Below are 27,863 nucleotides of genomic sequence, written 5' to 3'. Positions count from 1 at the left end.
TTATATGAACTTTCACTCGATATTATCGACGAGTTATCAAAAAAACAACATCTTTTCGTCGTTTAAAAAACCATCGCTACCACTACGCAGTCTCTCCGCGAAACGCGATGAAAATGTTTCTTGCGAAATGTAATCGCTCTCTTCGAGCCGCCGATAATTATAGGTGAATTTGTTGTTGCGCGATTAGAAGAGGCGAGTGCGGGTACTTTTCTAAATAAATAATTGTACAATCGGTGGCGGCGATCGATGTGTGGTGAAAAATTTATAATTTTTCACGTTTGAAAAAATACCGTCGTTTTTTATTTTCCTAAAAAAACGGGATTAATGAATTTGACTTTTCATTTTTCATTCTACAGGGCGAAACTGTATAAAAGCTCGTTGACAAAAAATATCCTTATCGTTATCTTCGTATACTTCTCTTTTAATTAAATCCTAAATTAATTAAATCCAGCTGCGCGAGATCCATTCGAAAATTCGTGTCATAGAAAGTGTATATTATCTCCGAGCGGGGAGCTTTTTGTGACATTCTAATTCAAGCGTGAAAAGGAGGAACGTATCGTAATTCGTATTTCGCTCTTTTTTTTCTCATCGGATAGCTCTCGTGGGTAGCGATCCCGTACACCTGCATCTTGATCCATTTTCAGTTTTACTTTTAATTTCTTTTAAAGTACAAAGTTAATTACACTTTATTCTTCAATCATTCATTCTCATCGATGAATCATTTATTATTTTATTATTAAAAAAAAAAAAAACATTATTAAGCTTGTTGTCCCTCGTAAAAAAATTTTTTCGAATAAATTGTCAAGGAGCTCGATCGTCGTACGGCGAGGCACACAGCGAAAAAGCACTCTAGATATTATGCGCGATACAACGGCTAACAGCCTATACACAATTATTACCCATTGTGTTGCACAGGCTATTAAATATTTTGTCGAATGGCCAAATCGATCGATAGCGCGCCGACTGCAAGTAAACATCCTCTTCGGAGAAGCGGCGGGGACAGTCGCCGAGTGGATGCGGCAATTGTTTCTGCACGGCTCTCGAGGTTTTGTCGCTCGATTATTATATCGTATACACCTTTTAACGCTCTATTTGATCTCTCTCTCTACTTCGCATCGGTCATGGACAAACATTTTTTTCCTCTTCTCCTGCCTCTTCTTTGGATATAATAAAAAACTCGACGCGTATCGTGTGTCCACGATGTTTACTTGCATAGAAAGTCCGATCGATGCGTACTCGATCGAAAATTACACTGCAAATGTTAATTCAGCAATTAGTTACCTCATCGGTGCTGCTTCTTAATTACGAGTTCGACGCAATAAAAAAAAAGTTTAGCCAATTCCCCCCGCTGCCTGTGTGTGTGTGTACCTCGGTGATATTTCAAATCTTCTATAACGCTTTCATAACGGAACGTAGAGGCACACAGCGAAGTATAATGAAGTTTTCGCTTCCATAACTTTCGAGAATATAACAACGAATCGGTCGATTTGTAACAGGTCGTCAGTTTTTTTTGTTCAGTTTTTGGGGGCAAAACTCTTTGCCGTGAAACTACGTGCCCGCGCGCGAAAGTCTCGGCAACAATCGGCCGCCGCCGCTATACAGTTAAAGCACACGCGAAATCCCTAATCAATAACTGCTCTCGAGGTACTTTAACTACGCCGCACACGAGTTGCGAGAAGTGGTCTACCCTCGAAAAAAAAAACGACACTATACATGGCCAGAGGGCGTCGAAATCGAGGCGCGATGATATCTATTTGTGCCACTGTATTATATACTCTCTGTGTGCAATAATATAATTATTCGAACGACGAGTGCAGTGGCAGCGGCGTATACCCCACTCGTTTTTTTTTATACACATGTACAACAGTGTCTCTTGCAAGCCTCCTGTGTGCGTTATATATAATACGTACATAGCGGCGCGTGGTCGAGCCCAGCGCGAGCATGTGCGTCTCTCTCTCTCTCTTTCCTCGTTTCATATACACAATGTGCTATATAGCCTGGTGTATAGGCCTCCGAGCGCGGAGTCGCCGCCTTAGCCGCTCCGAAGCGCGAGTCTCAGTTTTCCGACCGCAGCCCGAGCGCTACCAACTCCGCTGCTCTCGGGAGTGTCTATAGATACAGTGCGCTGGAATAGAGCTTGACGCTCTGTTCTTTCTTTCTTTTTTTTTTTATCGAAAAGTGTGTTGTGTTACATTTTCAAAACTTGACGGCTGTATCGTATACTTTTTGTATTCAGTGTTCTCCGTATTATCCACGAAATCGAAAAACGGCGTGTCAGGCAGGCCGCCGTTAGCAGTAGATCGTTTGCCGAAAAACACTATATACGTAAGACGACGACGATGATGCTTTATAATTCCCAAGTGTATTTCTGTGTCATCGAGTGTTTACAGTTTAAACGATTCGCCATATAAGCTCTCGCGTGATCGAGCTTGTGTGTATAAAACGCCGAAATATATAGAGAGCTTCGTTGCGGAAGAAAAATATCTTCCGGAATCGAGGTCCATATAAGGCGCAACTCTTTACGACCGATGTAATAAGAGCCATTTTTATTTTTTTTTATGTAAAAAAAAGGGTAAATAATTGAAAATATACAAACCCGCATCTTCGATGATATACGCACAAGTCGAATATAACAAACGAACAGTTCGTTGACATTGGCTTCTATATGTATAAGGTTAAAATATGCAGGCGTCGAAAAAGCCCATTCAATTCGAAAGTACACGCCACGGTTATAATAATACGCGCACACGGATAGAGATGGTGTACATATAGCAGTGCGAATCAGCGAGATAAAGACACAATAAAGGCTTAATTTAACGAATTGCGAACTCACGCCATGCGCGTAGCTGCTCTCTCGTGCCGGAGAGTAGAGTTATATACAAGCGCAGCCAAGCCGAGAAGAGTACGTGTGAAATAACTCGAGAGTTTATACACTTAGACACATCTGCCTCTATAATGCCTTGTATATATGTATCATTTAGCCGGGTGTAAAACAAACTTCGGGACGCGACGTGATATTGTTATTATTGGCTGTTAAGCCGTATTTATTAGCCGCGAGCCCGAGTTCGAATTTCGGAAGTTCGTAGTTATCGAGCAAGATGTGATGCATTATGTCCGAGAACCATTTTGTGAATTAATATTATTCTATCTGAGAAAGCATCGGTTCTCGTAACGTCGTTATAGGATAAAGAAAAACATATTTTTCTTTGGAAGCGATATCGCGATGTATAGGCAGCGTTGAAAGGTTTCGTTCGATACACTTATCTCGCGTAATGTATATAAACATCCGAGACATTTAAACGAATCTCTTCTACTATCGGTAGACCAATAATATTGCACCGGTATCCTCGAAATTCATCATTGCCGCTGAAAATTCGATCTAAAAACACGTACATTGGTCGCGATTAGATTCGTAATTAGTCCGTATATTACACGATAAGATTGACTTTACATACGGGCATGTAGTGTTTTATAACGCGACGATCGCCATAATAACATTGTGTGTGTGTGTGTGTGTGTGTGTTCCGCAATTGCCTCGATAATTGTGTGTGTGCCATATTATGCAGCGTACAGAGCCAAAACTATCCGTACGTGCGATCGCGCGGTTCGGTCGAAAAACCATATCGCGTATACGTATAATGGACGCGATTCAATCTAAACTACACGCAGATCAGGCCTCCGCGTAGCGATCGCTGATTTCACTTTTAAATCCATCAAATTATTTTTTATATCCTGTAATTTTTCGAGGAGTTATACTACTTGCGATCGAACGAAAGCCGGAAAAAATAGTAAATAAACGCGGCGGCGGTGGTGGCGGCGGCGCGAACTTTTCCGCCTCGATATATATTGCATACGTTACATTATATTGCACACCGCGAGGAATTTTATAACGACGGAGAAGTGTATAAACGAATTTTGCCGAGCTAATTTTCCGCTCTCGGATTTGCCAGGCAACAGAGAGTCTTTCGATTTTATTTTATGTATATAGTATACCGCGAATCTCGCGAGGCATTACACTAACGGCGCATCGTTAATGAGATGTGCTGCGTATAGCTACCTATTTTTTGTCCACGCGAAAATCCATATGTTTTTCATTCGGCGTAATGCTAGATTTTTTATTAATAATTTTTCATTGTAAATTTTCTGGTAGCTGTATACAACGAAATATATAAAGAAAAAACAATGAGTGTGTGTGTGTGTGTGTGCGGTTGCTTGCGCAGCGTATCCCATTGAATCAGGGCATAAATCGCTATTGTGACCCGCAGCTAATTTCAACGACAGCTATACATGCATACATGTGCGGCGCGTCTCGGCTCAGCGAATTTTTTGCGCGTCTGTCGCTGCATATATATGTTGTGTTGTGTACATTGTAACCCGAGCGTGTACTAAACATGCATTATGTGCAATGTACCTATGCCGAACTCGCGTTTGACAATGAAGCACAGCGCATGATGCAGCTTGACGGAAATCCAAGAGAGTAGAATATATTATGATATGAAAAAATTTACGCACTGTCGAGCGTGCTGAGGTTCGCGTTTCATTTTTTTTTTTATTTTATTTTATTTTCTACGATCTGCAGTAATTTATACTCCAACGCGTTGCAGAGAATATTTTTGTTTATTTCGTGTTTATCGATTAGATGCTCGTTAATCCGCGACCTACCGAATCGGTACCTTTAATTACACTCTACTATAGGCTTCGAGTATTTAGCCGGTATTTGACAAACGAGTTTTTAAACACGAGACTTTTTTGCAAACTCGCGCTTTTCTCAAGCCTCTATAAATGACCCATTCTCTACTCGGGTGTATGGGAATTAAAAAATTACAATAATAACCATGCTCGCGTGATTTTAAACAATCCACGGGTGCGCACACGCGGCGTCGGCGGCGGCAGCATCAATCCAATCTCGAATCTCACACAATTTTTTCACCTAATGCGTTTTCTCAAGAAAAACACGTACAAGCTGCATCTTTCGCGCGCTCGTCTGTCAACTAGCTCTCCGCGCATTCAGAGGATTCTCGTTCGGATTTTCATGAAAAAAAAGGGGAAAAAATAAAGTATAAAAATCAGCGGCAATTTGCACCGCGTATATACAAAATACTTTCGAGCGCGCACACTGCGCAGTATATATAAGGCCAATTATCCATCGCACGCGCGCGAGCAGCAATTCTCGCACTTATTGTTTCTTTTAGCTCCAATTTTCGTTTCCTCTTCTCTTAATTTTCCCTTTTGTAAACAGAGCCTCGTGCGCGCGCGCTTTGGAAATTTATTTTAATTAACTCCGATGCGCGCAGCTCGCGGACGAGTTGAAAATTTCAAAACTTTCTCAGAGACGTCGTCTAGCTCTCGGGTCTCTTATAATATACGATTTTCTATTCTGCCTAGTTGGTTCGCACTCGCGAATCATTCTATAGGATCGATGCGTTTTATATATTTTGAATCGATCCGCACCTACACACACGCACGCGAAAGGACGACGCAATTTACGTATACGACCCACGCGAACGATTGACAAAGTTCGCGCGAGTACATAAGTATTATAAGTCGTCGTTGCGCTTTTTCTTCTCGTCTCCTCTCTCGACGCACTGAAAACTCTCGACTTATATATTACATGTATACGTGAAGTTGCGGCGGAGATGTCAGTTCCAGTTTCAGTTTGTGCGTTCGCGTTTTAACGTCGCGGCAGTATACCAGTGCAGCAAATGTGTGTATTATACATATGGGCATGCATATAAACTCGCGCACTTAGACGTGTGTGTGTGGTGGTACACTTGACCCGGTTTTCGTGTCGCGCGCGCGCGACGCATCTGTATACAAGAGACTCGAGTTGCGCCGACTTATCTTTCGCTCGCGTCGCTAATCCCGCTAAGGCGCAAGCACATGCGTGCGTGTGTTAAATCTTTTCTTCTTCTTCTTCTTCTCTTCTCTCGGTGAAATTTCAACGATCTTGTAAATGCGTGTACTCGTCGCGGGTTTAATTCTTTTTTTTTTTCTTTTTTAGCGCGCGGTTCAAAACCGACAAAAATCTGTTGTGTATATACAGTCCACGCGAGTAAATTAATACCGTATACGCGCGGAGTCTGCGGTGTGTGAAAAACATATACATACACCGGCGTGCATGGGCTCGTTGGTATTATGCATCATTTAACCGCGAACTGTTCGCGCTCTATAGAGACGGAGATTGAATTAATAATGTAAATATACAGCTCTACGCAGGTGAAATGGTATATATTGCGCTTTTATAGCTCGTCGATTTTGCCCGCGAGTTATGTATACATCAGCCGCGTAAACTCGTACATCTGATATAACTTTTACCCGCGATCGCGTATTGATTTTCCTTCGCTTGTTTATATACTTTCTAGAAATATGATAAGCGCGTCGCGGCACGCGGCCGGACCGAAAATATTGCGTCGCTCGGAAAACGCGCCGCGGCACGTCGTCGTCGCCGACTTTTTTTTTTTTTGGCTCGTATATAATCGAGCCATAATGTACACAACCTCGAGAGCTTTTATAAACGATTATTATGCGCCGCCTCGCTTCCCACGCAGCACGAGCAAAAGAAAATATTACGTATTCCGATCGGAGCTGCGCGGACGGACTGGCTTTAAATGCTCGCGCATCGGGGCTCGCGCGATTTGCGCTTTAGGAAATCGTCGGTTCTTGTTGTTGCTGTTGTTGTTACTCGGGCGCCTTTTGCAGCAGCGTGATCCCCCGGCATTATATAGCTTCGCGCGTATGGAATATTAAACAGGGATCGAATTGTTAAAAGCTCGATGAGCTCGACGAGTAGAATGTAAGTAACGGCTACCGTCGATCGTCGCTCATTTCGACTAGGGATCAAATGTTATACAAATTAGATAACGTACTTTTTTGTTCTCTCGAAAGCGTCGCGTCGTTTTCGACGACAAAATTGAATGTACAAAAAAGTCGTTTGTTCGTAAGGAAGCCACCGCGGAAACTCGCTGGAAAACAAAAGCCTTTCTTACGCATCGATCATCGCGCTAATTCTCCGCGAGGAAACACTTTCTCGACGCTCGAAAAATACGAGTCGAAATTTTCAGCTGTCATATCCTACTGCACACGCACTACGCACGTTTGCAATAATTCAGAAGTCCGCGCCGAGCTTTTAACGCTGGTTATTAACCTCTTTCGCGCGCAGTCCGCAGCAGCGGCAGCAATTCTCTCTCGGCTGCAGTTTTTCCCCAAGTCGTCGTTCCTCTCCTATACTAACGCGCGCTATATCTCCGCAGCGGAGTTTAAACGCATCCTTCCGTCTCTCGTCCGTATGGCCACCACGTCTCTTTGCAAAATAGATACGTAGACACCATAGCCAGGCTAGTGCAGTGTGCAGATCCATACAAGCGTGTATAGTAGCAGCAATAGCTCGACACAACCGCAGAGAGTTTATTCTTCGTCAAACGGAAATGTTAACTGTAGTTTGGCTGCTGGCGCGCTATATATGTGTGTGTGTGTCTGTGTGTTGTATTTGTACGACGTTGTGCAGCGTACTCCTAAGGAAAACTCGCAGCGGCAGCAACAGCTCGGCTCCGCGAAGAAAATTGTCTATTCGAACTTCTAATTTTCCTCCCTCGATTGTGCTGGATAAAGTGACTGACTGACAGCCTTTTTTTCTTCCTTTATTTGTTCGAACGCGCGACGACGAGCGAGATAGAGAGAGTACAATAATGCAAAAGAGCCGCGATTTCAGATTATGACTCTTTCAGCGCGTGTGTGGACGTTAGACGCGTATATCATGGTACACGCACACATAGCTTTGCGCGCAAACAAAAGATGGCTATGTTTTTTTTTCCATCTTCCAGTCGCGGAGTTGTGCGATTCAATAGCCGGAAGAATTTCTGCAATAATGAATCACGCGCGCCGAGCTCGGGCTTCGAATTAAATTTCACCGTATTGCGCGGAATATGGTACATAAAATATAGACACTCCTTGTTTTTTTTTTTTTTAATAATAATTCCGATTATTCTCCGTTCGACAATGTTATTATCTTTATTTTTTCCATTAGTTTCACCAATTTTACCGTTTTATTTTACATGCCTAGTTTATTTCGGTTTAATTTGTCATACTTTCTTGTGTACGATAATGACAATAATATTATACGTGTACGCGATATACTCGTAGAAATATGAAAAATACGACTGTTTGCGTGTAATAGAGCGAAAGCCGAGTAGTGTGCACGCGGGAGCCAGTGCACGCGCCCATTCGTTAGCTTACAATCTTTCGCAGAACCGATCTATAAAAAATAAAAAGAAAAAAAAATCAAATGAGAAATCCCCGAAAGCAAATATACTCGAAGTAATTTCATCCGTACGAATTCGTGTATAGATTTTTTTTTTCTATTCCTTGACAATACGAGAGAACCGTGTCCACTACCGGGACCGTACTTGACGTAGCACGAGTGCACAGATGAAACTATATATGCTCGCAGTGAAAACAACCTATAACGGAAGCCCCGATACTCGCTTCTATTTTGACTCTTTTTTTTATTCCTTACCTCTTCTTTTTCTCCAACAATCGCGTCCTGGAAATGTTTCCTTCTCTAAAAATAATTCTCTCGAGCATAAGAAATATAAGAAAGACATTGAGGTGTGCACGCATCAACGTTGGCTTTGCGCGCGCGCGCCTTTCTCTTTGAACTGAGATTTCCGGATATCCTCGCTCTGCAGCAGCAGCAGCAGTGCACTGTCGCAATTGCCAAGTCTAGAAAGTCAGAGCATGGCGCAGTTTTATAGTAGTGGCGGCTGTGCACACGCAAAAGCTGCTGCTGTTGCTGCTGTTGCAAAAATCTTCCGCGGTGTTGAGCCAGCTATATACTTACTGAACTCTTAGCCCAGAGAGTCGGTCAATCCATCGGTTCTAATTAGCGCCAAAAATGTCGAGTACGTACACTTTCGTAATCGCGCGCTGTGTGGCGATCGCGAGAGAGACATTATAATTATTATATGGACGTAAAAAGCGAACCGTGTCTAATGTACCACCTAGAGCCTATCGAATCGAAGAATTTATCGAAACAACGCACAACACGCGCGCGAAGAGCATCGACGACGGTGGCAGGGGGTCGGTTGAGCAATAACGCAATTTCCTACGCAAATCATCGCGCCGTACTTGAACGCGACTGTGTGCATGTGTGGTGCGCGTCGTGGTGCGCACATTAAGAGCTCCGCACGCGCGCGTAATCAACGTATATAAGCCCATTATTGTTTTACGTTCAAAACCTCTATCTCCTCCTCCTTCTTCTTGGCGCTCTGCTCGTGGCGCAGTGAAAGCCGCGCTCGCGGATTCGTGATGCAATCGGTGCGGCGAAAAACGCCTGAGAACTCGACAGCGGCGGCGACGGCGGCGGCAGAAATGCATCGAAAAATGTCGGGCGAGGGAAGGAAGAGACACACACGAGTTAAGTATAAGCGCGTGCGATGTATATATAGCAGAGGCGGAAGCTCAGGGCTATCGATCCGCGCGGAGAGCTGTTTGTGTAATATTACATCGGTGAAATATGTGTGTGTGTGTCTTTAGTCGCCGCCCGTCGACGACGGAAGGTCGTGTGGGAATTAATACTCGTATACTCGTTGAACGATTAGTCCACGCGCCTGAGAGACCGAGAGAAAGAAAAGTCGGCTTGTCGAAGGGGTTACTTCATTCTTCTGAGACAGAGAGAGAGTGGCTTGCGTTGTTGCGACTGCATTCGCGCGTAATGTTTCGCTCGCGCGGTAATTAATTCCTCGATGTTAAAAGTTATAAATTGTTTCGACCGTGACGTAAAGTACGAAGAAAAATTGCGCCTAACGATCGAATTGCATCGGACGAAAAAAAAAAGAATCCAGAGACTGTTTTAGCATGTATATCAGAGCCGAGACAACACCTCGTCGAGCGCCCATACACGCGGTTTTAATACGGCCGTAAATCATTTTCGCGATATCGGTAGTAACTAGCGAGCATATACGAGCCGATTGTGTATATGCAACTATGCACCTTACCGAGGAAATAAAGTTGCGCGATAAAAGTGAGGTAATTATGCTTGAAGAAAAAAGAAGAAAAGAAATTATCCAACTTTCATGCTTAGATTACTCGATTATCGCGCGCAATGACGATAGTTAATTATCACGGATTTTGGTAGTTGAAGTCGATGCAGCGTAAAGAACATAATAACGTGAAAAATCGGCGCGATCGGCATACTCCTAGTCGTCATCGATCGCGATCGATCTAATATACAAGTACTCGAGCTTATTGTATATAGGAGGGTTCGCGACCGCACACATCTGCTTCGCGCGCCACAGAGAGAGATAGGTCAAATAAAAAGCGTACAACGATTTATGAGCTGCTGCTGCTGGTGCACCAACACCAGCTCGAGGTGCACACCGCCGGAGTACAGCACCGCAGCGACGTCTGTGCGTGTCTGTGTGTACGTCCGCTACATGGAATATCGATGTCTATCAAAATTCGTGTATTATAGCGGCGAGTCACGCAACGGCAATTAAGCTGCAGTGCTGGCGCGCGAGAGAGAGAGAGAGAGAGCAAAGGTGTACATGCACACATGCACACACACACATACAGACAGGAGGTTGTCGGTGGCAACTCGCTGCTGCTACGGCTACACAGCAGATTCTTTATCGATCAATCACGGTGGCGGCGGCGGTGGCTCGGCCTGCAATTTTCTAGCTTTACTTATAATACATCGGCAGCAGCGACTGCTGCAACAGAGCGGCAGCAGCAGGAACGATCGCGACGTCGTCGTCGTCGTCGTGGTTCTATCTGAACAAAAAAAAAAAACTCGACTCTCGCGGGGAGATCGACCTTTTGACCTTAAATTTTGCACAATGACGCAGTTCGCATTCTTCGTTCGCTCGTGTGTGTGTGTGCAGTGCAGTGCACACGCCTCATTGTGACGAGCTCTAGCTTTTAATCCTTCTTGCGGCCGCGCAATAATATAATGTGCGTTCCTTTAGAAAGTCGTTCGAGTCAAAAGTTTGCAATAATATATCTATCTTTCTCTCTCTCTTGAGCTCGTGTATACGTATACATATTGCAATAAATTTGTAAAACGAACCCAGAAAGCTTTCACTCCTAAGGCTTCCATTTCCATAACTAATCTTTTTGCACTACATATATACTGTATGCACACACACTCACACGCGCACGGCGCGCTTATTGCAAATATTATTGTAATCTTATGCCGTGCTAGGCTCTCTCTCTCTCTCACGAACGATTCATCATTTGCGTCACTCGTAAATGACTTTTCTCATATAATGTCCTGATCGGTGTACTAATGCTCCGACTGCGAACTTTGGCATCGCATATTATAATGTAGGTGATTTCAAAGTTACACGAAAAAAAAATCGACATCAATACATTAATTAGGATGGAGTATACGTACGCTCGATATAAGGAGCGAAAATCGTACGGAAAAAATTCTGCGTAAAAGCGAGTTTTCTTATCGGGCTCCCCTCCTAGTTCGACGCAACTTGCTTTATGCAAATCCGCGGAGTAAACTTGCTCATAGGCATGTATACGCAGCTCGAAAATTAAATTCGAGGAAGAAAAAAATCCGTCGTCGCACGCGCGCGTGTATGGTGTATACTTGAGCGAATTTCCAAAACGAGCTATCGACACGCGCCGACCGCGCGAGCGAGATACGGTTCGAGTTTATTTTCAGAAGCTTAGCCTAGAAAAAAAGAAACATATAATATGCCAAGTGCAACGTGTGTGTAATACCATTAAGAGACACGCGTGCGAAGCAAAAACAATTGAAAAGTTATTAATGTTGTTTACGACAAAAAAAAGTAGAGGCCATGTCATCGATACTGTGCGTAATTCCACTTGCGCGTTTGAGTGTTTGAAGAAAAAAATCGTTTAAACTGTAAAACAACCTGAGTGACACGATGATACACGCCGTTCTCGAGTTTTTTTTTTAAATATAAATATTATCCTCGCAGCAGCTGAAATGGTCGTGTCTCATCGCGAGGGAAACATCTCGTCCAACATTCGGGCGATAATCGAGCAGCTTAATTTGAATCCGACGGAGCGAGATCGTCTGCAGCAGTGCAGCAACAACAGTAGCTCGATAAAGCAGCAGCAAATACAGCAGCGCAACAATCATCACATCGCGTCGCCCATGATGATGCGCTTGGCTCCGAAGAATAATCATCATCGGCCGGAGGCCGCCGACAGGCCACGCGTCACAATCGGCGTTTATGGTCTCAACAATCATCACCACAATAACAATAACAACAACAACAACAACAACTGCGAGAGCAACATGAATTCCAGCAACGATAGCTGCGAACCGAAGCAGTGGAGCAAAAAAATTCAATACGACAACGTCGAGGAGTACAAGCACGAGAAGAAGGTGTTGATTAGAAAATTCGAGGCTAATAACAACGTGGTGGACTTGCAGGTGGCGAAGAGGCCGATCAAAAAAGTAAACGATATCGGCGATATCGAGAACTCGGCGAACAAGCCGCAGATCGTTACCAAAAATAATAAACTCGACAAGGAGATGGAAAATATTATCAAGAAAGCCCCGGAGCTGCGAAAAGTATTGCCGACCAAAATAGATAACGCGAACAACAAGCTGGAGAGTTTCCTCTCGAAGCCGGCTTGGAGCGTCAAGCCGAGCAACAACAAAATCGAGGGAATTTTGAAGAAGCCAATGAAAAAAATCGAAGATTGCGTAAACGACGACCAACCGAACGACGCATCCGTGATAACGAAGAAGGATGTCGTCGCCGCCGACGATAATAATTTGCCGAAAAAACCGATCTGGAAGATAGACGACGCGAAGAAAAAAGTCGAGGAATTGTCGAAGCAGATCATGAGGAAGTTCGAGAATAACGCGGAGGAGGCCAAAGTCTCGGTGATTAATTTGACGCAGAAATCGAACGACGATGACGGTACGAAGAAAAACAACAACAACGACTTGAGAAGACCTTTGAAGAAAATCGAGGATAAAGACATCAAACTGATGAGCGTCGAGCTCGTGACCGAGCTGCAGAAGCGAAAGACGGTACACAGAGTCGTGGCCAGGCCCAGGCAACGTCAGCCGGCGGCTAACGAGATCGTCCTGGTGGTTCCGGTGAGGAAAATAAATTAATAGGGGTTTCATTTTGGAAATATTTTACAATCTATTGATTTGTTCATCTCAAATATTACGAGTGAATGTATAATAATTTTCCTTTTTTTTTTGAGGAAAATGTAAAAAAGTCTAAATCCAATCGTCGCGGTACTATACGTTTCTTATTCTTGCGTAACTGTGTGCCATTAATGCAGTCGAACTAACGAGATTAAAGTCGCAGTTTAAGAGTCATGACTTCTCTGTTATATGACATTTAACGCGCACGATTACATTCGCTTGAATCACGCGAATCTCATAGTCGCGATAATACGATTCGATTATTTGAAAATGTTTTCTGAGTAAAAGAAAAAAAAAAGGAAAAAAAGACGAGCGCGTTTCACTTTTGCATTCGTTCTCGGGTGTGCGAGCAACAACACCTAATATAAAGGTACGTACACAACCGGTCTTATGAGCGATCGCCAACGATCGGTTACCGTTAGAACATTTTCTTACGGAGACTATGGGATTTTTTTGAGTAAAAAAAAGAGCTCAAGACTCCTCGTGTACTCTTCTTTTTACTGCCTGCGTACTGCACCGACAAGTTCGCGATATAAATATTTACAATATGGACGTCTTTTTTTTTTTGCTGACAGTTAAATTTGGCATGTATCCAGCGCGCGCGCGAGCGAGCGACGATCGGTCGATGAACGGATTATCAGACAACTCCAAATTTTGCACAGATTTAAAAGTTACCGTCGATGTAATACATATTAAATATTTTGAAGAATATGTCAACAAATGTGAAAAAAATGAAAAATAAAAGAATCGCGATGGGCTGCTATCGTAACATCATGATTACTTAATCGCAATGTTAACGTGTACGTACGCGTGTGCGTATAAACATAAATAACCGTACTGCCCGAGCATCGTCAATCTAGCCGTGAAATTTTTTTTGTTATATACGTTGCTCCGCTGCATCTATATAGCAGCTCTCAGCACATGCCCAAGCCAGAAACACGCGCTTCTCTCTCTCTCTCTCTTCTATATTATAACTGTAATGTACAAAGCTGCTCTTTGCGAGCCGTGTGCGCGAAGGCCGTATAGAAGCAATGCTCATGGGCACGAGGCACGATTCGCACGCTGTGAACACACACACACACAAACACACGAGTGGCCTATAGGTAACGAGAACTCCGAGACGTTCCGTAAACGTACGTACGTATAGGCGTAGTTACTTTTTTTTGTTGTTGCCTCTTTCTCGCGCCCCAACAGCAATAGCAACAACGACGACGACGTCGCGCGGAGTGCAGCGATGGGAAAGCTCGGCGCAGCTTAGCAATATGTATTGTATCTGTGTGTGTGTGTGTACACAGATACAATGACACGTGTAGTATACTTCTGCTGCAGAAACGCATACGTATCGAGAAGCGAGAGAGGCGATCCCAAAAATGGTTTTGTTTGTATATACGTATATTCCGCGACACACGTAGTGATGCCCCCTTTGTCTCTTATATTATATACCTATATACGTAACGACGATCCTCTGACACAGAATTACTGCAGTGCTGCTGCAGTCGTGACTCGCCGATGGCAGAACTGCGCACACGATTGAGATGGCTTTATGGTTCTCTCTCTCTCTCTCTATATGCTTGCCACACATAATTCGAGGCTGTGTGGCGCATTTTCATGGCCGAGCCCGAGCCCGCCGACGCTCTTTATAGAGCTGTATGAGTGTGTGTGTGCATTGAGTGAGAGAGAGATTGGGATCTCTTCGTTCGAAAGCTCCGCGAGCGATCGAGAGACCCGCGTACTGTCGAAATCTCAATCGACGACTTATCTGTTGATGTCGTTTTTTTGGGGTCATTTCAGACTGCACTCGTGCTATAATCGGCCGAGATTTCAAAATTATTATATATGGTTATTAAAACATAATATACGAATTTAGTTTTATAATACTGATGCAGTAATTGTTTAATTTATGAAGTCGGAGTCTTTTGTTTGGTCAAATCATAAACGTAAACAAATATCCTCTACAGGCTCGCTCTTCTTGTATCATTTCTGTAATAGCTTCGTACGCATGTTTACACGCTATAAATTATTATACATAGTCAGTACACGAAACGAATTGGCATCGATCGCTGCGAGTGATTTTCACGTGGAAAAGTAAAAAATATCTATTTTGTGTGATTACGTCAATAAAATGTCTCTGTCCACGAAACAACTAAAGAACTTACTAGAAAAGATCGATTTGGCGATCGAGGAAGAGAGAGATGAATTTCTCCGTCGACTCGACAGCATGGACCGAATTTCCGCGAATCTCCGAGACATTTTTCCCAAGGAAGACATCGAGTATCTTCTCCTGGACTCCGTAAAAAAAATGCACAAGGACAGAAGTTATTGTCTTCGAAATTCATTCATCGATTTTGTGCTCCTAACCGGTTACAAAGACGAGCCCGAGTTAGATAAGGACGGCAAGCCTCTGTGGCGTCGCGCTACACCACTGCATCGCGTCGCTAGACGCCGTTGCAACGACTTCAGCGTCCTTTTTCAAATCATCAACACTCGCGTCATCCCTCAACTCTTTCGAATTTACGACAGATTCGACGTGAATTACACCGACGAAACTGGACTGTCGCATTTTCACGTGGCCTGCCAGTTTGGCCAATACGAGATCGTCGAAAAATTCCTCGAGTCCGGACGGGTGCATCCCGATTGCCTGCCTCGATCGCAATCGGACGCGCGCTACATCTATCCGCCGCTGCACTTGGCTCTGGCCTACAATCGCAAGAGGGTGGCCGAATCGCTGCTGAGGGCAGGCGCCGATCCGAATCTGGCCAACGAGGAAGGATCGACGCCTCTGCACGTCGTTTGCCGGAGAAAATACGACGACGATACGGCGAGGCTGTTCTTCGAGATCTGCGACGACGTGCGAAAGACGGTACGGGTCGACGCACTGGACGAGTCGGGCCGGACACCGCTACGATTGGCCGTGGCGAATCTCTTGCCCAATACCGTCCAAGTACTCTTCGATCGTGGCGCCGATCTGTCTACGTTCGTTTTTCCTACCAAGATTGATTTTGGCGAGAAATTCAAAGCCAAGCATCGTCAAATTTTCGAATTTGGATTGGCGTCCAGTCTGCTGATCATCGTCGAGCGTCTAGAGAAAAGAGGATACGAATTGGACCAAAGGGACGCCCTGACGATTATGTCATTGTTCGCTCGCAACGGAGTGCTCGAGTGGTCGGCGGTTCTCGACGAGTCTTGGTGCGACGACGAACGATTCGCTGCGGGAGCTAAAAGGACGATGATCGCTCCGAGTCTGTCGCTCTACGAGCTGATCCAGCTACGACCCGAAAAGGCGGCGAAACTACTCGCGTGCGAGGATTACCTCGAGATCGCGCGCTCCGACGATTATTGGTGCCTCCCCAAGAGGAAGAATTGCGATCTGTATCTTTGCGAGATGATGTGTGGAAGATTTTTCCGACGATGGGCGCTCAATCATTTCTTGGAGCTGACGCGCTGCGAGCTGCCGATTCTCTGCTGCGAAGTAATTATCGAAAAGCTGTCGAACGAAGATTTGTGGCACATTTGCTTGGCGGCCGCGGGACAAAGCTCTTGATGGTGATGAGTAATATTTGCGATAATTTTTCATTTTCCGTATTATTCAAGTAAATAAATTTAAAAAAATTTAATTTATTATTTTGCTTACTTCTATTTTAGTTTATTTTTGCGTTCCCAGTGGTACTTTGCAATACAAATAGGGCACGAGTGACGAATGCTCGAATGAATGAATGCGATAAATTATGATTTAAGAATATTTTATAAAATTGAAGATGAATTGGTTGGAAATCGATTACCCATGATATTAATAAATATTTTTCTTCGCAGCTGCCGAGAAAAGATGCTACCCCGTCGGCCAACAGCTCAATACTCGACGATTCCGGAGTATCGCTCAAAGAAGATTTACGTATGTATATTTTTATTTACATCGTCAATTTCGTTTAAATGATCACGATTATCGCCTCGTTCGTCGATTCATAAAAACACCGCGGCGGTACATCATTGATGAAAATAATAACGATGACGATGATAATGATAATGGTGATTGAATGTAATATATGCGCATTGACGGAGGCGATGTTAACTCGTTGATTGTCGCTTCCTCTTTTCGCGCTATCAATCCCATGGGAACTTGTATGCGGTGAAAGAGTGTTTTGTTTATATAATCGAAATGATAAATAATGATAACAACGATAATAATTGCAAAAAAAATTTCTGTACACTCGCGTTTAAATGAACTTATCGATTGCTTCGAATAAAGAACTTTATTATAGCACGAGTAGATATTGTATAAATGATGTTAATTGTTTATTATTTCGCCAACAGCTGAGCTACCAACCGGAAACCTAAGTCACACAGCCGCGCATCATCGCATCAGCGTTCGGCCGAAGAATCGTCGACCCCCGAGACGCACGACGCCCACGGCTGACGCGACAACGGCAGTACCGACGACACCAACGACACCGACAACAACGACGGCGCCAGCGTCATCCCTGACGACGGCCACCCTCTTGGGCGAGAGCTTCGCCGCGAGCTCGACCTCGATCGACGCACTGGACAGCTTGGAGGAGGTGAGCCCCACGGAGGAGGAGGAGGTGGCGGTGCCGATGACTACTACCACCACTGCTGCGAGCACACCGACGACGCCCGTCGTCGTGACGCCGATCGTCGTGCCGCTCGCCGTCGAGCCGAGCAAGCCCATCCCGATACTGCGCAAATCCTCGAGCCGGATCTCGCGAAATTCCGACGTGTTCGAGGAGCTGGATCATCAGAAGGTGCCGCTGCGCCCCAAGCATCAGCAGCAGCAGACGGCCGCCTGCTCGCCCGACAGTCTCGAGTCCACGACGAATCTGGACTCGAGGAGCAGCGCCGACGTGCTGGACGACGCGACCAAGCCACCGAGGCCGACCCCGAGGTCGTCCTCCACCAGCTCGGACAAGTCGCCCGCGAGAAGATCCTCGGCGGCGAGCAATCGACTGTCCAAATCGCCCGACAGTCTCGAGAGCGGCTCGCCCATGGAATGGCTGGCCAAGTCGTCGAACGAGGGCCTGTTCGACATGATGGACAAAGAGGTGGTGAGCGCCGCCAGCAAGCCCGTGCCAGCCAGGAGGTCGCTGCTCGGTCCGCCGCTGCCCGTGTCCAAATCACAGGAACGAGTCTGCAGCAACACCGCCGGCAGCAAGTCCGACAGCCTCGAGGCGCTCAACAACAGCGACGACTCGATGGAGCGCAGACAGCAGCACAGGCACAGCAGCTCGGGCAGCATCGCCTTCGACCTGAGGCCAACCAGGAGGAGCCAGCACGGCCACCAGCACAGCAAGCTCATGTCCAAGTCGACCGAGTGCTTCGACACGATGATCGCCTCGGCGGAGCAGCAGCAGCATCCACTGCTCCAGCAGCAGTCGATCGTCAAGATCGACGAGAAGCGCAAGAGGGCCAGCTGCTCGGAGGTCAATCTGTCGCGCGGCGGCGGCGGCGGACGATTCCCCGCCAAGCTGCTGTCGGCCGAGAGCTTCGAGAAGTTCTCCGCCGAGGCCAGCAGCGACAAGCTGTTGCTGCCCGTCAGTCTGCGACGAGCCAGCGGCGGTGGTATCGTCACCACCAACAACAGCAACAACAACAACAACAACAACAATAACAACGGTAGCGGTAGCAGCAACAAGCGCATGGCGCACTCGTCCGAGAGCTCGGACAATCTCGAGCTCGACGACAACTGCAAGTTGGAGAACCGAAGGCGCTCCACGCCTAAGAGGCTCAGCAGGCTGCGCAAGAACTCGGAGAGCTCCGAGCTGGGCAGCACCGATACCCTCGACTCGGAGCGCAGGAATCACACCATGAAGTCGTCGGACTCGGACGAGACCCTCGACAGTCTGGAGAAGGATCTACTGGAGCCGGTGCTGCCGGTGGTGGTGTCGTCGCGTAAGAGCAAAGAGGAGGACGAGCTGCAGTCGATCCAGCAGTGCGACAATAACTCGATGGTGGCGGTGGTCGAAAGGAGGGACGATAACGCGGATGAGACTGCTGACACGAAGGTCGGGGCTTTCTGGCGAAGGAAGACGTCGAGTAGCGGCAACCAAGTGGTGGTGGAGTCCAACAAGGACGAGAAGGCCGATCTCGATATACACCAGCTGGGTGGCTACTTGCTGGCCGGCAACAAAATCCACGAGAACGGCAACAACGATAGCAAGGAGGACACGACGTCGCCCGCGCTCGTTTACGCGAAAAAGAAGCAGATGCAGGCGATGCATCTCCAGCAGCAACAACACCAGCAGCAGCAACAGCAAGCGCAACAGCCGAGTAGAGGTGGTGGCGGCGGCGGCGGCTCCGAAGAGCAGACCAAAAATAATCAGCTGACGAACAAAAGCGACGAGGAGGTGCAGAACATGCTCAATGGAAATATATCCGAAGTCACGACCGACACCAGGAGTTTTAAAGAAAAATTGATCATGTTCGAGAAGCTTGGGAAATAAATCGTATAACGAGCGCCCGTCGCATCGTGTTGTTAATTGAGTGTGTATATTTGCGTATAACGCGACGAGATTTTATAATAAAAATGTAAACGAAAGGACATTTACCTCCGTTTCGCTGCGTGTGCGAGAAAGAGAGAGAGAGAATGTGTGTGTGCGAGCGATTGTGAAAGCGCATTTTGCACGAATGCAACGAAACGCATTGTTTTTTATTGAACGAATCGCGAGGCATTTTTGAAATCGGTTGCAAGCTCGATGTATACGAACATTGCGAGATTAGTACCCTTTGTAAATGATGAAAAATGAATCGCACTTTAAAATTGAGCTATGAGAGCGTGATCGTTATCATCGCATCGAAAATCGTGCGTTGTGTTTGAAAAATGAATGCTCGCGAGCGACTTCATGTATACTGGAACAGCTTGCACACAAATTAAAAACATATTATCTAGGTTGTAAGCGTGAGAAGAAGTGTTAATTTATTGTTAATATTTGATAAAAGCCGAGGAGAAAATTCCTTGTGTAAAATCACACAATTACTTTTGGTTTTATTGTTAGATCAACGAAGTTTCGAATTAACTAAAATGTTTTTTATAATGAATGAACGAAGATCCAAAAATTTATTGTACCGAATAAAAAGTATTATTACGACTATAATTGTCTGATTTTTATCAGTTATTTTTCTTCGATGCATTATGCTGAATTATTTGTCTTATCTGTTTATATATATAAAAAAAAATATACGATTATATCAAAAGAGCTTTAGACGGACTTTTCGATGATGTCGCCAGTTACGTGTGTACAGTAGTTTAGTTTCACAACTAAGTATTTAAGTAAAACTCAAATTATCTTGGTACGTATACTCGCTAAAAGAATTTTTTAGAATACACGTAGAGTGATTCTAAGAGACCACGGAATTACTCGATGCAAAGGACTGCGTTAGAAAAGTGATGCTGATTTTTATGATGACTAATGTGATGTTTTGTTTTTAAATTAACGTGATAAGCTTAATGAAATATTATTTTTAATCGGATATTTTAGCGTCTAACGATTAGCTAGCAGCTTAAAAATATAATTGATTCAATTTTTCAAATGTGAATTATAGTGAATAAGGAAAACAGTTATTGAACTCCAATTAAGCTCAAAAAACTTCAAATAATTTAAAAAAACAAACCGCAATCCTCATGAAAATTTGAATAATTTTTTTTCATTACTTTTTAGCTAGAGTAATTTTTTGGTCTTGAAAAATACTCTAAATATTATATTATTTTTGTAAATATTAAAGTAACATCGTGTATAGTGTTTTCATCTGTGTAGTAACACAAGACACAAATATCAATCTAGTATTCATTATACATTCATTTCTTTTTTTAGAAATGATCATCGTTATAGAGATTTCTTAAAGATAAATCACAGAAAAAAATAATAAAAGTAGTGATTCTCGGCGAAATTTGTTTCGAGCCTCAAGTGCCTTATTGTGAACTCTTATCGAACAACAGAGTCATCTCAAACGTAAAAAGCATGTACTCGTATAAAACTAAAATCAAAGTAAAATTTTATCATGTTAATCAAAAATGAAATATTTAAATCCCGTTCTTTAAAATCCAAATAACAAAATTTAGGAGCTTGAAGGTTAAGAATAAAAATTCTCGCTAGTAAGGATTATCTTAATTCGACGATATTTTTGTCTGAATATAAATAAAGCTGCCATTGCTAATTATCAGTTTGAATATTTAATTCATTTATTTTTCAATCCACCTTCATCACTTGAAAATTAATTTAATTTATGCACACTGCACAGCAATTAATTGAGTAATTATCCTCAATTGTTTTTGTCGTAAAAACCTGTAAATGCTATTATCATATTTTTTCACTCTAACATCTAACCCAATGAGCTTTCATTCATATGCAGTGCAAATTCAATTATCTTTTATTTCTGCTAAGAAATCAAGTGCCCAGTGCTAAAGAAAAAGTTGAACAATATGAAAATAATTTAAAAAAATATGTATCACAGGTTCCCATCAAAGTTTTCAGATACTCATATGAAATCATTGATTTCGTAGACAAGCAAAACAAAGAAATATCAATATAAAAGGTAATATTTTCATACTTTATTGTTCTGCTGGAACTTTAACTGAGAAATTTTATTATAGTTAATAAAACATTGATAAAGTTCTGTTTCTAAGAACTTATAACGTTTGATATAACTTTATTTTTTTATTTTTTTTTACTTGAAAAAGACTTTCATTACAATGAAAAGCATGTAAATATTTGATTAATTTAATTCCTAGAAACTCGTATACTTTCATTAGAATTTGTTTTAATTTTGGTCTTGTTTTGGTTTTTAGTTGATATAAAATACTCATTACCTTCGAATAAGATTTTCCAATGTATGATTGTAGTTCAACAATTGGTTGTCGGATAGTCCAAATGACAATAATCTCTCATTATTCATTTGGTATCTTAAAATTCTACTATACTTTAGGTTTTATAATTAAATTTAGTTTTTTGGTGTACTTACACAATTCAATTGAAGCCATATCAATAGCCTATTTTCACGGTATTTCATTTTTCAGTATTTTCATTAATGAAAAATATTGAAATTTTACAAAATTAGAGCTCACTAAATGTTTTCCATTATTAGTGTTTTTGAGTAAAATAATTGTAATTTGTTCATTTTCATTTCATTTTTCTTTTTCATTTATTTTGTCTTAATTTTCAAGACTTCATAAAATATCTTTGATGTTTCTTTTTTTACATTTCTGATTTGGTCGGTGGAAAAAGTATTTGCATCTATTTTTCATTAGAACTTTTTAGTAGGATTCAAAATTTAAGGGAACAAAATTGTAGAACTAATTTAAAATAAGGAAGTAGATTGATAAAAAACCTTGTGTGTTTGTGTTTTTTGTTCTTAAAGATACAATAGAAATATTGTTCTTTTTTATTATTCAATATAATCAGTTCTCTTTAAAAATTTAAATCACAGTTCTTGCTTCGCAATATTTAGATTGCGCAATGCCTGTACTGAAAATTCCATGGTATATTTACACTCATTTGGTTTACTGACAGACAGTAATTGGTTTTCTGTTCCACATGTTAAAGTTACAATTGTTGATCTGGAAGGATTATTCCAACAAGTAAGTCTTCTTTTATATTTAGTTTCAGTATGCTTAGGTCTTTCATTCTTAAGGCGAATCCATTCTCTCTATTGACCTAAGCTTATTTTACTACCACTAGATTTTGAACACTAAGTAGCTTGACCCAATGCACGAAAAATATTAACACTCTGTAATCTTAACTGACCATGTAAAACAGAGAATTATTCATCCATAATCAACATGTGCTTGTCCCCTATTTGAATTTGATTCTTCTATATGGTGTTTGCCTTTCACCTTCATGAATTTCATTGTTATATTATATTCCATTTGTTTCTCTTGTTTCTCTTGTTCTTTATTTTCTTGATCTCTTTGAATTAGTCTAAATGAAATGATCACGATGATTTTTTTTTTAAAAAGTTAATGTAATAATGTTAAATATTCATACTCATTATGAATAATTAAAATTCAATTGAAAAGTAAAGTTAATTTTTTTCCAGCATAAAAAATGGTTTGACATTAGTCAGGCAATATCAATAAATTCTTGCATAATGAGTTCTTCAATATTATGCAAGAAATATAATGCTTCTTCTCTGCTGACTTTGCCATTACCAGTTTTGGTTCGTAGTTCTGCAATCAAATTGTACCATTTGAGTCAGAATCTAATAATTTGAAGTAATCCTTAGCTTCAAATTCTTCGTCTTCTTTTTGTTCAGAAGCTGGTTGCTCTATGTAAGGAAGATGATTGTACATTTCGAAGGCTGCAGCTTCTCGTTTCCAGCCAGCTTTTTAACTTATTCAAGCTCTTGTTTTGATAATTTTGCTTCTTTGCGAGTAGTTTAGAGCTTTGTCAATTGAGATTGATTTTTCATTTTCAATTATTTACCCCGAGTAATATACTCTTGACATATTTTATTGCCTTCTTTGGCAATTGGCTTTTTGTTAGATATGTACTCATTGCTGGCATCACAGCAATTGTACACTGTAAAGTTTACCCAGGATTAAGGAATGTATACAGATTGATAACCTGGAAATATTGTTTTTATAATAATTTTCTGTGAAGTATGCTATTGTAAATGAAGTTTAATTAAAAAATGATAATGTAAGTAAATATTTGTCATGAATAAGTAGTAGATCGTACCTGTATTTTGATAGTAGACAGTATCATTGGGACAGACGACCGTGAGGCTTGTCGTTGCCATCCTCGCAGTTACAGAAATCGTCGTTGATCTTCGAAAACGATATCGTCTAACTTTCTACAATTGTAAATATTTTACGAACTATTAATTACTCAAGCGGAACGAAGAAAATTAAAATTCTTTAGTATGTTTAGTTTACTGATACTAATTCAATGGGTAGCAGATGCTGGGCTTCTGCAATTGGCTGGTCAATCAGAGCAGAAACAGTGCAGCGAGTTTTTTGAACCGATCAAAAGTAATATTAGCATCCTTGAAGCAGTCTTACATTTATACGCATGTGTATGAATGTAAGATTGTAATGTGTTCGTGTTCAAAAGCGCTTAACACCCCCAGATTGACCAAATTTTCATATTTTTGTCTTTGAATATACTAATATAATTTTAATAAAATATTTCAGTCTGTTTGTTCGTACAAAAAATTTTAGATAAAATAAAATTATTAAATGGATTAAATTAGAGTTACAGTGATATTTTTATTCTAAAAATGCAAAACAATTTATAAGAAATATTTTTTTTTACAATCTTTACGAGAATTTAAATTTCGCGCTGCTCCGCTTACTTGTTGCACTATGTTGTAACTCCGTGCTCTGAGTGTTGGAGCAGTAGCGCCTAGAGTGGCTCTGCAGTCACCATTTACATGCAATTTTACGGAAAAAAACAGGACGTCCTGTCTAAAACGCCAGCGTCGGCCGCTCAAACTAAATTTTTTCTTATGAGAATTAATATGAGAAAAGCGCCACGCCTGACGTCAGCATTGTGAAGAGGTTGCCGTAACATGGCCTATAGGTGGTAGCCGCTGGCAACTCGCTGCTGCCAACTTATGAGCTACGTGACAATACAGTGGAGAGAAAAAAATAAAATAATTGAAGATAATTAATCTAGTATCAATTTATTTTTTCATACAACAACAAATAAGCATCTCTAGCTATAAATTAAATTCTTCGAAGTTTATGACTTTGACCACGCAGCCACGCAGTGCTATAATAATTAGGGCTGTGCGAGCATCCGATATTTCGAGTTTTACTCGATTCGAACTCGACTCGCCGAGTTCGAGTATTCGAAAAAACTCGAGTACCTCCCAGGTGAAAATAGTATGTAAGATCTGACTCCAGATCTGGCATCAGATCTGGTATAAGATCTGACAAATATACACCAGATCTGACATCAGATCTGATACCAGATCTTGTATTCGATAATCGACATCAGAACTTATATCAGATCTGACATCAGATCTAATGTCAGATCTGAAGTGACTGTAATGCCTTCAATTATTTAAACAATAAGTTTATTAATAATTAAAATTTTATAATAAATCTTAATAATAAAAGTTGTTGAATCAATTTAAATTTACATTATCAGAAACCTAAATATTGTAGGAATTTTTCTTAAAGGTATTATCGATGTGATTATTAAAATATAACTAAATTTGTTATAAAGTTTTAATTATTAATAAAGTTATTGTTTAATTAATTAAAGGCAATACAGTCACTTCAGATCTGACATCAGATCTGATGTCAGATCTGATATAAGTTCTGATGTCGATTATCGAATACAAGATCTGGTATCAGATCTGGCGTACATTTATCAGATCTTATACCAGATCTGATGCCAGATCTGGAGTCAGATCTGACATACTATTTTCACCTGGGCTGGAAAAACACGAGTACCCGAAAAAACTCGAGTACTCAAAAAATCGAGTACTCGACTCGAACTCGAGGAAAAAACTGGAACTCGACGAGTCGAGTTTTTTCGAGTACTCGCACAGCCCTAATAATAATGTTTTGTGTACACGCTGTAGTTTTATGTTTTTTTTTCTTCATAAATGAAATGTTTTTTTACATCTTACATTAATTAATGAAGTGTAATTTACATTTCATTCACGAAGAAAAACCACGTAATAAAACTACAGCATGTACACAAAACATCATTTGAGTTCTGCCGCCTACGTTTAAGTTGGCAGCATCGGGTCAGATGATAAAGCCAGCAGCCATGTTCTGGAAAGTTTTTTCAGAGCACTCTGGTCATCGAGGACAGGCCCATATAAGCAGACGTGAGCAGTTCATTTCTATTGAAGACCAGGTGGAAGACGCTTCAGTGTTGATTTAACAACTTTTATTTTTGAAAAAGTCAGACACTCGAATTGAAGAATCCATTGTCAGAGTACCTCACCAGTTAATTAATTGCGTCTATCAGTTATCATCTGTGTACGTTACAACTCTAAGAGGTAAGTTATTTAATCTTAGTATTTTTAGGTTAGAGTGCTAAAAATATATATTTTAAGATAGTCCGACGATTAAATAGAATAAATGAGAAACCAGAAAGACCTTCATAATATTGTTCTTCAGTATGCTGGGGAACTCCTATATTTTTTTCAGTATTTTTTATCGCGCCAGTTTTCAAGAAAATTGATCTCCAAAGATCAATTTTGAGCTCTTTCAACAAAATTTCCAACGTTAAGAATAAAAAAAAAACTTATCCTATGAAAGCTGAATTTTTTCTAGATTGATTTGCACTATTCTTAATTCTACGTTATCGTACAAAATTAGGAGTAATAATAAATTTCAATAAAAAATGTTGTATCATTTGATTCATCTCGTGGAGCTGTAGACGTAAGGTTAGAAACACGTGTAAATATCGGCCGAGTAAATAAACACGTGGTTTAAGGCTTCCTTTTTTTGCTTCATAAGTGCGTATAGTTCATGTCTAAGTGGAACATTTGAGATCCTTTATTATAAGTTTTATGTAGAAATGATAAAGAAATTAAAAGATAAAGATTGCATGCTCTTGGATCAATCTTAGAGATGCAAAATGCGACCTGTACGACTGTCCAAATGTAGTTATTGAACTATTATGGCTGGACATCCTTCGATTCTAGCTTCACACGCTTATGTTGAAAATTAGTCGAGTTACTCGAATTAATAATAAAATTGACTCATAAAATTATAAATAAAAAAGTGAATTATATAGACATTCGTTTAAACAAAAAGTATGAAAAAAAAGGCTTAGGACATAGCAATGTGCAGTTTTAAATTTAAAATTTCTCTAAGTTTCTTTACTTTTTTTCATAATTATTTATTAATTAAAAATAAAATAAGACATCAAAGTTTATCTTTTTTACAAAGAAAAAACGCTTTTACAAAATAACATTCTATCGTATACACGTGTTGATTTTATATTTTTAGGTTAACTCAGAATATTTTCACCTTAAATTGAAACTCAAACAATAACTCTTATGAATTTATCGTAACGAGTTAGAATACGAATAGATATGAAAAATAAATAGATACCTATAGCTTTATAAAGATTATTTACATATTTGTCATGCATTGTTAAATTTTGTTCTTTTATAAAACTGGGTTGATGTGTCATTCTTTTGCACTTTTAAGTATGAAATTATCATGAGTAATACGCGATATGTTGATTTTATCTATCGTTACACAAGATTTTTCTAAAAGAAAATCATAATACATAAATTCAAATCTCACAGTGACGACTCTTCCTATGAAAAAGGTTATTTTTTTAGGTATAACATTTTATTGATTATGTGGCTAGTGATACATTAACTTAATAAAGTAAAATATTGATTTTACAATGTACCATTTATATTTTTTCTCATCTTTCTAGCTTATCTCTTCGTTTTATATAAATAAAATAATGTTTAAAAAAGTTGAAAAAACCTCAATGTCTCACATCATCTGATCTGGACCCGAGGCTCGAAAACATGTCAGTCTTTCTCTCCCTAAGCACTAATTAAACTATGACTATTATAAAATTAGTCATAAAAAATGTCATAAAATTAGTCATAAAATTAGTCATAAAATTAGTCATAAAATTAGTCATAAAAAAACTCACCATCTGAGAATTCTAATTTCTTTAGTATAATTCTTGGAACTTTCGGTTTCGACCTTATCTTGTTAGTTTTGGTAACTTTTTTCGTGACGGCCTTCATCGGCTTAGTCGAGCCCGTGACCTCGACAATT

General features: G+C 41.1%; 1 protein-coding gene across 3 annotated transcripts in view; it reads left to right on the top strand.

Moving 5' to 3' along the window:
* LOC106654903 (DEP domain-containing protein DDB_G0279099-like) overlaps positions 1–21,307 on the top strand; it is a 43,071-nt gene extending 21,764 nt beyond the window's left edge. For 2 of the 3 annotated variants that reach the window (XM_014375033.2, XM_014375035.2), the window contains exons 7-8: positions 16,955–17,033; positions 17,453–21,307. In XM_014375033.2, coding sequence (XP_014230519.1) covers positions 16,955–17,033; positions 17,453–19,596 — 2,223 coding nt within the window. In that variant the 3' untranslated portion in view covers positions 19,597–21,307. Of the gene's footprint in view, positions 1–2,090; positions 2,326–11,948; positions 13,088–16,954; positions 17,034–17,452 lie in introns of those variants that run through there. The other variant, XM_014375034.2, reaches the window with a different exon arrangement.
* The last annotated feature ends 6,556 nt before the right edge of the window (positions 21,308–27,863 follow it).

The sequence above is a fragment of the Trichogramma pretiosum genome, unplaced genomic scaffold (genome assembly GCF_000599845.2).
Source record: "Trichogramma pretiosum strain Unisexual culture from Peru unplaced genomic scaffold, Tpre_2.0 scaffold23, whole genome shotgun sequence".
Classification (NCBI taxonomy): Eukaryota; Metazoa; Arthropoda; class Insecta; order Hymenoptera; family Trichogrammatidae; genus Trichogramma; species Trichogramma pretiosum.
This window is presented reverse-complemented; position numbering and strand designations above follow the sequence as displayed.